We start from the raw sequence: 12,146 nt of genomic DNA on the forward strand, positions 1-12,146 counted from the left end.
CAACTTGTGTGTTCTAGGGTGCCCCCTGCCCCCGTATATAAAGGAGCAAGGGGGAGGCCGGCCGGCCCTCCTAGGGCGCGCCAGGAGGAGGAGTCATCCTCCTAGTAGGAGTAGGACTCCCCTTTCCTACTCCTAGGAGGAGGAAAGGAAGGGGGAAGGGGAGAAGGAAGGAGAGGGAGGAAACGAGGAAAGGGGGCCGGCCCCCTAGTCCAATTCGGTTTGGGCTAGGGGGTCCGCGCGCCCTGCCTCCTCTCTTCCACCACTTGGCCCATGAGGCCCAATACTTCTTCCCTGTATTCCCGTAACTCCCCGGTACTCCGAAAAATACCCGAATCACTCGGAACCTTTTCGGTGTCCCAATATAGTGGTCCAATATATCGATCTTTACGTCTCGACCATTTCGAGACTCCTCGTCATGTCCCCGATCTCATCCGGGACTCCGAACTACCTTCGGTACATCAAAACACATAAACTCATAACGCCGATCGTCACCGAACGTTAAGCGTGCGGACCCTACGGGTTTGAGAACTATGTAGACATGAACAAGACACGTCTCCGGTCAATAACCAATAGCGGAACCTAGATGTTCATATTGGCTCCTACATATTCTATAAAGATCTTTATCGGTCAAACCGCATAACAACATATGTTGTTCCCTTTGTCATCGGTATGTTACTTGCCCGAGATTCGATAGTTGGTATCTCAGTACCTAGTTCAATCTCGTTACCAGCAAGTCTCTTTACTCATTTCGTAATGCACTATCCAGCAACTAACTCATTAGTTGTATTGCTTGCAAGGCTTATAGTGATGTGCATTACCGAGAGGGCCCAGAGATACCTCTCCGACAATCGGAGTGACAAATCCTAATCTCGATCTATACCAACTCAACAAGTACCATCGGAGACACCTGTAGAGAACCTTTATAATCACCCAGTTATGTTGTGACATTTGGTAGCACACAAAGTGTTCCTCCGGTAATCGGGAGTTGCATAATCTCATAGTCATAGGAACATGTACAAGTCATGAAGAAAGCAATAGCAGTAAACTAAAACGATCAAGTGCTAAGCTAACGGAATGGGTCAAGTCAATCACATCATTCTCCTAATGATGTGATCCAGTTCATCAAATGACAACTCATATCTATGGTTAGGAAAAATAACCATCTTTGATTAACGAGCTAGTCAAGTGGAGGCATACTAGTGACATTCTGTTTGCCTATGTATTCACACATGTATTATGTTTCCAGTTAATACAATTCTAGCATGAATAATAAACATTTATCATGAAATAAATAAATAAATAATAACTTCATTACTTCCTCTAGGGCATATTTCCTTCATCTCTGGCTTCGGAGGTGCCAGGGTCGCTGATGTTGTTGCTTCTACGAGCTAGCCAACTGTCTTCTCCCGCGCAAAAGCGGGTCATGAGTGCAGTAAGAGTTGCCATGGACTTCGGTTTTTCTTGGCCGAGGTGTCGGGCAAGCCATTCGTCACGGATGCTGTGTTTAAAGGCCGCGAGGGCTTAAGCGTCCGGACAATCGGCAATTTGGTTCTTTTTAATTAAGAACATAGTCTAGAGTTTTCGGGCTGACTCTCCGGGTTGCTGGACTATATGACTAAGGTCATCGGCGTCTGGAGGCCAGACATATGTACCTTGGAAGTTGTCTCGAAAGGCATCTTCCAAATCTTCCCAGCTACCAATGGAGTTCTCTGGGAGGCTGTTTAACCAGTGCCACGCTGGTCCTTTCAGTTTTAAGGGGAGGTATTTGATGGCATGGAGATCGTCACAACGAGCCATATGGATATGGAGAAGGAAATCTTCAATCCATACCGCGGGATCTGTCGTGCCGTCGTATGATTCGATGCTTACGGGTTTAATCCCTTCCAAGAACTGGTGCTGCATTACCTCATCGGTAAAGCATAAGGGGTGTGCGGCGCCTCTGTATCGGGCAACGTCACGACAGAGTTCGGATGACATCCGTATGCGGTTTTTTGCCCGGGTGGGGTTATGCCTATCGCGCTAGACCTGGTGGTCATCTTCTTGCGTTGGGGCACGCCCCCTTGATCCATAGATAGATCTAGCTTGACCTGCTCTATTGTCTAGGTCTTGTCTTAGGTCATAGGTGTATCCTGGAGCCTTTGTCTCTCTGCCTCTACGGCCTAGGTGGTGTGGGTTGGTGTTCGGCGTAGATGGCCACTTTATCTCGCCCACGTGGTGGCCGGTCTGGTTCATCAGCGCGTTCATGTCTTGACAGTATTGGCTCGAGGGCCTCGTCGTCAAATTGTGGTAGTAGCCGACGCTTCGGGTAACTCTTTGTTGGGCATTGGAGGCCATATTCTTCGGCAGCTAGGACCTAGGTCCATCTGTCATTGAGTGTATCCTGTTCGGCTTGGAGCTGTTGTTGCTTCTTTTTTAGGCTTCTCGCAGTTGCGATTAGTTGGCGCTTAAAGCGCTCCTGCTCGATGGGTTCCTCTGGCACGATGAAATCTTCGTTGCCGAGGCTGACATCATCCTCTAAGACCGGTAGATAGTTGCTATCTCCGAATCCACGTTCCCGACCAGATCGTCGGGGTTAACTTGCTCCTCCTCCCCATCATCCTGTTCGGATGCGGGCTCGACGGGGGCTTCGCGGTCTTCAGCGTTCTCTGGAGTGTTATTGTCTCCGGTGCCGGTATTACTGTCTTTTTCACGACTCAATTTTGAGCGGCGTCGCTGGCGTTGACGCTTCGGTGGTGCCTCAGCAGGTTTGTCCTCAACCAGATCCTTCCTGCCTTCACCGTCATTCTCTTTGGGTGTATCCACCATATACACGTCGTATGTGGAGGTGGTCGTCCAACGTCCGGTAAACGGCGGGTCTTGGCCTTGTTCGTCTGCGGCATCATCGTCCATGTCGTCGATGTCTTCGGAGGTGTAATCCAGTATGTCGGTTAAGTCCTCGATGGTGGCTATGAAGTGGGTGGTGGGTGGAACGTAAAATTCCCTGCTCTCAACCCCTAATCCGGGCTGGGCGTAGTTCAGAGGTGATCCCTCTGTAATGGCGAGCGATCACATTAAGTCTAGAGCCTCGTTTAATGGCGAGGATTGGATGGGGAAATGAGAGTCCGCAGAGCTAGCCAGGGAAAAAGCCTCCTGGCCATGCTCACTTGGTGTGGACTTTGAGAATTTGGAGCTAGAGTCCGGGGTGAGTCCGGCTTTTCAATGGTACGGGGAACACAGTCTGACTCCGGGCTTGCCGAGGACACAATCGCCTCCGGATCTCTGATAGAGAGCTTCATAGCAGAGAGTCTGGCGGGCTCCAAACTCCCATCTTCGGACCCGGCAGTTTTCTCCGGATCGAAGGCCAGAGCGGTGGTCGGGACCACGAACCCTTCGAAGATCAAGTCTCCTCGAATATCAGCGACATAATTCAGACTCCCAATACTGATCTGATGACCAGGGGCATAGCTGCCGATCTGTTTGAGGTGGCCAATTGAGTTGGCACGCAGAGCGAAGCCGTCGAACACAAAAATTTGACCGGGGAGGAAAGTTTCCCCCGAAACAGCATCGTTGTTGATGATCGAACGAGCCATCGAACCTTTCTGTCGACGACACAGTGGAACTCTCAATGAAAGCACCAATGTCGGTGTCAAAACCAGCCGATCTCGGGTAGGGGGTCCCGGACTGTGCTTCTGAGGATCGAAGGTAGCAGGAGACAAGGGGACACGATGTTTACCCAGGTTCAGGCCCTCTTAATGGAGGTAAAACCCTACGTCATGCTTGATTGTATTTGATGAGTATAGGGGTTACAAGAGTTGATCCACCTCGAGATCGTAATGGCTAAACCCTAGATGTCTAGCCTATATGAATTTTGATAGCCTCTACGGACTAACCCCTTCGGTTTATATAGATACCGGAGGGGCCTAGGGTTGTACATAGTCGGTTTACACAGAAAGGAAACTACGCATCCAGACGCCAAACTTGCCATCCACGCAAAGGAGAGTCCCATCCGGACATGGGGGAAGACCTTCTACATTGTATCTTCACGGCCCATCAGTCCGGCTCACAACACACGGACCGGACTCTCGAGAACCCCTTAGTTCAGGACTCCCTCAACTATAGTAAGCTAGAACTAGCACGACGGCGAGTTGTAAACGAAGGCGACAAATGTTACAATCGACGTACGGTGAGCTGGAATGGGAGCCTCGATGTTGCAACCGTCATGGCGGCGAGCTAGAATTGAAACGCCCGATGTTGTAACCAGGCGCGGCAGATAAGCAACCGTAGTGGGGCGACGACGTCAAGCATCTGCGAGCGCTGGTGCAACCGATGGCAATTCGGCCATGAGCGCGTTGGGTGGCAATTTTTTTTGCGAGCGAAACAACATTGTGCTGGTGTGGAGCTAAGCAGGGGAGGTTAGGGAACACCTGCTTCTTGTTGACTTTTTTTTGTTATGGGGAACCACCGATCCAATGGGCGTTACGCACTCAATCATGTGGCTGTTGTGCAACCGGCCGAGTTTTTGGCTGGCTGACCGGCGCGTTGCGTGGCCCTTGGCCCCGGCCCACGATGGGGCGGGACCCACCTTTTTTATTTCTTATTTTTTTGCTCCTTGTTTATTTTTAAAAAAAATCATAATTTTAAAACTAGTGTATTTCAGAAAAAAAATGTTTCAAGAAATAATAAAATATTTGAGAATTCAAAAAATATTCATGATCTTGAAATGTTCAGGAAAAAATATAACTTCGTGGATTTGAACGTTCGAGTAGTAAAAAAATGTTCAGGAAATCAAAAAATGTTCATGATTTTTTTTAAAATTGCATATTAAAAAATGGAAAAAGGCCGTGAATTAGAACAAGTTGTTCGTGAGTTGAAAAAATGTTCATCAACATTGTTCACAATTTCAAAAAATATTCATGTATTTGAAAATTTCCACTCTAATTTTTGAAAATTATTACTTAAAAACAGTTCGACGATTCAACAAATGTTCATGAATTACAAATTTTGTTCCTGAATTTCAAATATAAATTCTCAATTGAAAGAAATAACCGAATAAAAACGTTGACACCATTCGAAAAAATATTCAAGAGTTAGAAAAGTGATCATGAATTTATAAAATTTGTTGGTGAATTCAAAAAATGTTCATTATTTCAAGAAATTCATTATTTCAAAAAACATATTTGCAATTTGAAGCAATGTTCATAAATTAAAAAAAATAGTAAAAGGAAAGAAAAAGGAAAGAGGAAGAAAAGAGGGAAAAAGGAAAAGAATAAACAAACATGAAAAAAAAGCAAATCAACAAAGAAAGAATGAATGAATGAGAACAAAAACGAAAGGGAAGAACATAAATGAAAAAATCCAAAGAAAACACACCTAAAAAAATCGGTCTGTGAAGCAGCTACTTTGGCCTGCCCAAAAATACGTAACGAGGAGCGGGGTTTGCGTGTTTGGTCCCTATCCTGTGAGGTAGTAGCCGACGTGGCGTGAACGGAACACTTGATAGGCCTAGCGTAGACTCGGGCATGGACAACCTAGCTCAGATAGCCTAGCCCGAAAGCCCGACATCTAGGTCGGGCTCTCGCTCTGCTTTTTTACGAGAAGCCTGGCCTGAAACCCGAAAATAAGCCCAAACAAAGCATAAATTATTATTTTATTAGAAATATAGGTATAATACATATTTTAAATACCGGCCCTAAAGACATATTTTAAATACTCAAAAAACATCATTTTAATAAAAAAGTTACTGTTCATCTATTTTGAGCTGGGCTGGGCAAGGCAAGGGCTTGGGATTTTAATGTTGGGCTTTACAAAGCCCGACCGAAACCAAACCCGGCATGGAGAATGCCCAGGTTTAGCCTAGCCGCAGCGGTCATCATGCTGATGTCACTTTGATTTATTTTTCTTCACCTTTTTATTTTTTATTTTAAATGCATATATTTCCAAAACATAAATTTAGTTAAGAATTCAAAACCATGAATTTGAAAAAAAAGTTTAACATAGTATAAAAAAATTGTTAGCACAGTTTTTAGAAAATGTGAATAACTTTCAAAAAAATATATTCGTGACAACGAACAAATGTTTTGTTCCCGTGTTTCAACAAATATATGCGCAATTTTAAAAAATGGTTTATTCAATTAAAATAATAAATTAGAAATAGCCTTTGGTTTGCTGATCCAACTGAAAATCACAACCTTTGGTTTGTTGATTAGATTAAAAAAATCCCCTAAAAAAGATTAGATTAGAAAATTAGCGCCACCGACGTCAAAAAGAAAAAAAACGCGCCTACTGTTGTTCCGAAAAGCATCGGATTGGATTTGGATAGAAGTTGCGCCAATCCGTCGAGCTGCGGATCCAAGAATCAGATTTAGTTTTTGCTTCGATAGATTTAAAGGGGACGACGCACCGGCGGGTTCGCAACCCTAGTTTTCGATCTGATCTTCCCCCGATCTTCGCCGCCCATCTTCCCAACTTCCCCCCATCTCGCGCACTCCGGCGAACATGGCAGCGATCATGGCGGCGCGCGGGCAGGGCCTGGAGCAAGATTTTGATTTCTTCGTGGTGGTCGACTTCGAGGCGACGTGCGTCAAAGACGCGCGGATCTTTCCCCAGGAAATCATCGAGTTCCCCGCCGTGCTCGTCGACGGCGCCACCGGCCGCATCGAGTCCGCGTTTCGCAGGTACGTTCGTCCAAAACATCACCCTGTGCTGACCCAGTTTTGCAGGGAACTCACCGGCATCCGGCAGGAGGACGTCGACGGCGGAGTGGATCTCGGCGACGCGCTCTGGCTGCACGACGCTTGGTTGAAGGCGGCGACGGCGGGGGCAGGGAACAAGAGACGCGTCCGCTTGGCCGTCGTGACCTGGGGTGACTGGGACTGCCGCACCATGCTCGAGTTCGAGTGCCGCTTCAAGGGCATCGAGAAGCCCTCCTACTTCGATCAGTGGATCAATCTGAGAGTCCCTTTCCAGGCGGCGCTCGGCGGCGGAGGGCGGGTCAACCTGCAGGAAGCGGTCCGGGCGGCGGGGCTGGACTGGGAGGGCCGCCTGCACTGCGGGCTGGACGACGCGCGCAACACCGCGCGGCTGCTTGCTGAGCTCATGCGGCGCGGAGTGAAGATCACCATCACCGGCTCGCTGGCGCCGCCGCCGCTGATGCAGAAGCAGCCTGCTCGCACAAGCCCTTGCGGTGGCTCACCGGGGCTGGCGTCGGCGCCGCCGCCGATCCAGCAGCAGCCGCCTCGCACAGACCCTTTCGGTGGCTCGTTTGCGCTGGTGCCGGCGCCGATCCAGCAGCAGCTGCCGCAGCCTTACATGATCAGCCCCTGCGGTGGCCACTCTGCGACGTGCTTGTGCTACTGCGGGCTAGCGAGCAGAGGAGGCGTGATGCAGGGCAAGTGCTTCTCGGGATGCGCTAACTGGGCGCCGGCCATGGGAACCGTCTGCCCCTACTTCGCGTGGAGCAACTGAATGAGTGACCCACGGCATGAGACTGAGATTCAGAATCCAGTGTGGCTCAGTTGTTAGCCATCAGAATCAGATTCTTGTCTAGGTGTAAATTTGGTCTTTGAAATAGAACTTGACCAATGGGGCTATTCTTGATGTAATCGGTGTCTGAACTAGTATTATCAATAGAAATTTCGTTTTAGTTATGTAATCGGTGTCTGATTCTACTATACTCCTAGTCTAGTGTGATTGTTCACTGTAATTGGTGTCTGAATTACTATTATCAATACAAATTTCGTTTTAATTATTACTATTAATACAAGATTCCTTTTTCTCTGTATTTCTTCAGTATTGAGCAACAGGCCAACGGTTCGCTTGCAAGTGAAATTGATAAATTTCTGATGAAGGCTGCAAAATTGATAAATTTCTGATGAAGGCTACAATTCCAATCGACAAAGCAAACTGTAAGTCATCATCCGATGAAGCCCCCTGCTCGTCCAAGGGGCGGCTCGCCGGGCAGCGCATCCATCACGTCGGCCAAAGACGCGGCGACAACGACCGATGCCGAGGAGAGGGATGCAGTGAACAAGGGAATGTTGACAACTTGCCATCTTGCCGCATATCACCATCATATAGGCAACATTATATCAAGATTGGAAAATAACACAGCCAACTGTCGATTTCTGAGATAATAGCTAACTCAAATAATTTGCTCCAACACAAATGCCAACGGTTGTCAAGCTCTTACATAAACGCCATACATTTTCAGTCACAAAACGAAAGCTTGGTCACAAGCACACCACAACCGTTGTTGCTGGCCAATCAAGCCTCCCCTCTGCAGACCAGCAGGTAGCATCACAGCCAAACACAAGGAAGGACTAACCAGTAACCATGGTTTGGGTGGGTCGGTTACAAGGTGCTCAAAGACTAGCAAAATCTACTGCCTACTGAGGGGAACAAGCTACTCTGCACTACCTAGCCCTTGGTTTCTACTGCAAGGGCTTTATCAACCACCTAGAGAAGTTGTCGCGGACCACCTGAAGTGCGCCTTCAGGCCAATAAAACCAAGGTTGCTGTTAGCATCACACCAGCTGATGTGAATGTGCATAGGAATTTCACTTTGTTGTGCTGATGTGTTTCCTGATCATGTTCAAGGTCTCCATAACCTGTGAAAGCAAGACTACAATAAGTATCCGACAGAAACATCAAAATCATAATTTGTAAGGGTGCAAGAAAATCATGCTGTATCGATGGATGCCAGCAATTCCTACCACACTAGCATGATATGGAGCAATAGGTAATCCTAGACGAGAAAAATCCACTTTACAACCCTCAACTTGCCACTCGCTTAGGACTGAGAACCCAAAATCGGTATCCCACATCCTTAACTTGCCACTTGGTTCAGAAATCCACCCCCTTTTTGGTTTTGACTGCGTTGACTGCTGAGTCAGCCTGTGGGACCCACCCAAAAAATAAAAGCTCTCTCTGCCACCTGCTGCGACCTGGCTGCCGACCTGCAGTGGACATGCACCGTGGGTGCAGCCAGCAAAGTCGAGCAAGGAGCCAGTGCCAGCAGCTGCTCCAGCTCCTTTGCCATGGAAATGTTTGCTTGATGCGGCGTGCAAGTGCCTGACGAGGAGCAAGGCGTTGACGACGGTGCGAACCCAGCTGGGTGAGCAGGGTGCAGGTCTTGTCGCAGGCACCAGGTGCACGCCTGCCAGCTTGGTCGGCTTTGACAAGCTCCGCCGCCCCACGACCTCATTCTACGACCACCCCAGCTCCTCTGTCTATGTCCTTTCCTTTCTTAGGGATGTCGATGCACCCTTGCAAGCCATCCTCCCCCCCCCCCCCCCCCCCCCAGCTGTCATCGGCACACAACCTGCTCCTCCACATGCCGCGCAACGACGGCAGAGGCGCGCACAAAAACTCTGGGGAGCGCCATGGGCGAGGCCCCAACCTCCGTGCCGGAAGCCACGCGGGGCGATGCCCCAGCCTCCTACTTCCCCAGCAATCTCCGTACCCGGGGCAGCGTGGTCGATGGCAAGAATGGGCGAGTCGGGGGACCGGCGCAGGCGAGGCTCAGCCACCTTGACTGGAGTGCCACGGGCGAGGCCCCAACCTCCTCTACCCGGCTACCTCCCTGCCTGGAGTGGCAGGATCGACGACAGGAATCAGTGAGTCGTGGGATGGCGGGCGTGCATATTAGGGGCATGGCAACCGCACCCATTTTCTCCTCATGCTTCCCACTAATTCAAACCGCACCCCTCTCCTCCAGCTCTGGCGGAAATCGCTGCTGCGTTTGCCGATGACCGTGTCAAACCTACGGTGAATCCCGGATCAATTCCCCACGCCTAGAGCTCCCTCTCCACCCGACTCAGCTGCTCCCCCTTCAATTGCAGGTCGGAGGCCTCCCCATGAGCGCAACGTCAACATGGCCGGTAGCTGTTGTCGCCGGCGAGAGAGAATAGAGAGATATTTATTTTTCTTTGATTTTTGGGTGGGTCCCACATGTAAGGAGGGTTCAACGTGGTCAAACCCAATCAAAACCAGCCAACATGGTTAAAACCGAGTGGGGGGTCAGGGTGTGGGACAACCGGTTTTGAAGTTCAGGGTTGAATCCTAAACCGAGTAAGTTGAGGGTTGTAATGTGGACTTTTCTGATCCTAGACATGCCCTCAAATTGCACGCAAAGAGCAAATTCATTAATGAAGAAACAAACCAGCAAAATTTGATTGGAATTTCTATTACCATCCATGTTATATGAATTCGTGCTTTTAGCAAATTGTTTTGGTCAACTTCAAACAGAGATGGACTAATTATCGAGAGTTACCCCAGAATAGTGTTGCAAAACTGGAGAATAGTGGTCGAGCGCAATATAAATTTTTGCAAGAAGATCCGTTAAGGCCTCAACTTCATCGCCAAGTAAATCCACCTGCAGAAAAATTCAGAAATCACAACTCAATACATCACTCGCCTCCCACTTTAGGGCATTATCAAGGTTATAACCTTGTTGCATTTTGCAGGCAAAGCAATATACATGGAACAGAAGCAATAAAGTATACTAGTCGTTACGATCTGAAATTATATTTACCTCGAGCTCAGCCTTTTGAAGATTAGATCCTCTTGTCTCAGATATCTCCTTGTATCGCAATGCCTTTCTTTTTAAAAGATTGCCTTCTTTCGTGAGGTGTTTACATTGGTCTTTCAGTAAACAGAACCTGTGCAAGAAAAGGACACCATCCTTATTCACAGAAATAGAACACAGAATAGCCATAAGTACTGTGAACTATAAAGGTAATCATATGGCAAGATTAGTTAAGATAAGATTAATTATCAGCAAGTAATCTAGTTTTCACAAAAATAAACAGGTATCCCCAGTACTGAATGCAATGCAAATACAAGCACCTTGATTCACTGTGCTGAATTTTGTTTGCAATGATAGTTTGTTGATCTGTAATCAGATTCTCAAACTCTCTCATAGATTCAACAAGACTTGTCATGCGTTCTTTGAACTCCTTTTCTTTATAAATGGTTGATGTGAATATTTTCTCCTTATCTTGGATGACGTTACGTAAATATTGATTTTGTTTCTCCGCCTCCTTTAGAGAGTCTGTAGCATTTCTAAATCTGTGGAGCAACTCACTGGAAATGATCTCATTTTGACGTACATCCTCCATAGCTTGCTCCAGCCTGCCAGCAATCATATCAAACTCCTTGTTTTTTTCAGATATACAAGAGTCTTGCTTGTCGACTCTGACTGTAAGTAAATCAAGTCGATGGGATAATAAATCCATATGACCCTTCATTGCTCCCAGTTCAATCTGACACGCCTCTTTTTCCCTCACTACTTTACTGAAAGAGTCAACAGCTCGCTTCAGTTTCTCAATCTCTTGCTTCTGTAGAGTCGATACCGCTTCAGAGCAGCTCCTTTCCTCATTGAACTTTAACAATGCAGAGTTGAGGTTTAACAGCGCTTCTGCTACAGCTTCATTCTGAATGACTGAACAAATGTCTTGCTTCATGTTATACTCCATCTCATTACCATGCAACCGTATTTCTATTTCGTTAACGAACTCTCTTACTACAATCATCTCCATCTCTTCTCTAATGATGGTTGCCATCCTGGCGTCTTCAATATCAGATTCTAACATTCCAATTTTCTCTGCATGATCTGGCTCTATGGGTGTAGTGTGTGATGCCTGGATGGGAAAAGCACACGCTTCTACTTGATTATTAGTAGCAGCACAATGTATTGGCTGGATTTCAGAATCTAAGGCATTGCTCTTGTCGTGTTGGCCAGCAAATGTTTCTGCCTTGATGCCAGAAGTGGTTCTCTTATTATTCTCCAAGAGAAGGCCATCTAATCTTGCCATAACTTCCCCGATTTTCTTTCTAATTTGCTCGAATTCTTTGTTATTCCGTAAATGCCATGGGTTGGATCCTTCCTTTTTTAGCAGTTTTCGCTTTAGTGCGAATATCTCTTCTGTCTTCTCTTGCACGACCTTATCATGCTGCCTTTTCATATGATTCATCTCTTTATTAAAATGGGCTATCAAAGCATCCTGATCCATGTGCTTCAGGTATGACAGATCACCAAAAACCTCTTCAGGAGGGACTCTAGGACTGTCTTCCTTTGTTGTACCATTTCTACAGGATTGTTCCTTGCCTCTTTGTTTACTCACATCTTCTGCACCATCAGAGTTATACTGGGATCCCAAAAGCCCCCA

The 12,146-nt window shown here is 47.3% G+C and overlaps 2 protein-coding genes across 2 annotated transcripts in view; one reads left to right on the forward strand and one right to left on the reverse strand.

Annotated features, from left to right (window-relative positions):
- The first annotated feature begins 6,260 nt into the window (after positions 1-6,260).
- LOC125543484 (ERI1 exoribonuclease 2-like) lies at positions 6,261-7,625 on the forward strand. Its single transcript, XM_048706848.1, has one exon. It carries the CDS (start codon positions 6,475-6,477, stop codon positions 7,441-7,443), a length of 969 nt encoding a protein of 322 aa, XP_048562805.1. The 5' UTR covers positions 6,261-6,474; the 3' UTR covers positions 7,444-7,625.
- Positions 7,626-8,099: 474 nt separating this feature from the next.
- The window catches only part of LOC125546757 (WPP domain-associated protein-like), a 37,533-nt gene continuing 33,486 nt past the window's right edge, over positions 8,100-12,146 (reverse strand). The window contains exons 2-5 of the mRNA XM_048710900.1: positions 10,825-12,140; positions 10,511-10,637; positions 10,250-10,351; positions 8,100-8,585 (exon numbers count right to left, since the gene is read on the reverse strand). Coding sequence (XP_048566857.1) covers positions 8,535-8,585; positions 10,250-10,351; positions 10,511-10,637; positions 10,825-12,140 — 1,596 coding nt within the window. The 3' untranslated portion in view covers positions 8,100-8,534. The remainder of the gene's footprint in view (positions 8,586-10,249; positions 10,352-10,510; positions 10,638-10,824; positions 12,141-12,146) is intronic.

Source organism: Triticum urartu, chromosome 3 (assembly GCF_003073215.2).
Source record: "Triticum urartu cultivar G1812 chromosome 3, Tu2.1, whole genome shotgun sequence".
NCBI lineage: Eukaryota > Viridiplantae > Streptophyta > Magnoliopsida > Poales > Poaceae > Triticum > Triticum urartu.

Excerpts from the sequence above, each read along its gene's own strand:
- LOC125543484 (XM_048706848.1), top strand. The coding sequence starts at position 6,475 with ATGGCAGCGATCATGGCGGCGCGCGGGCAGGGCCTGGAGCAAGATTTT.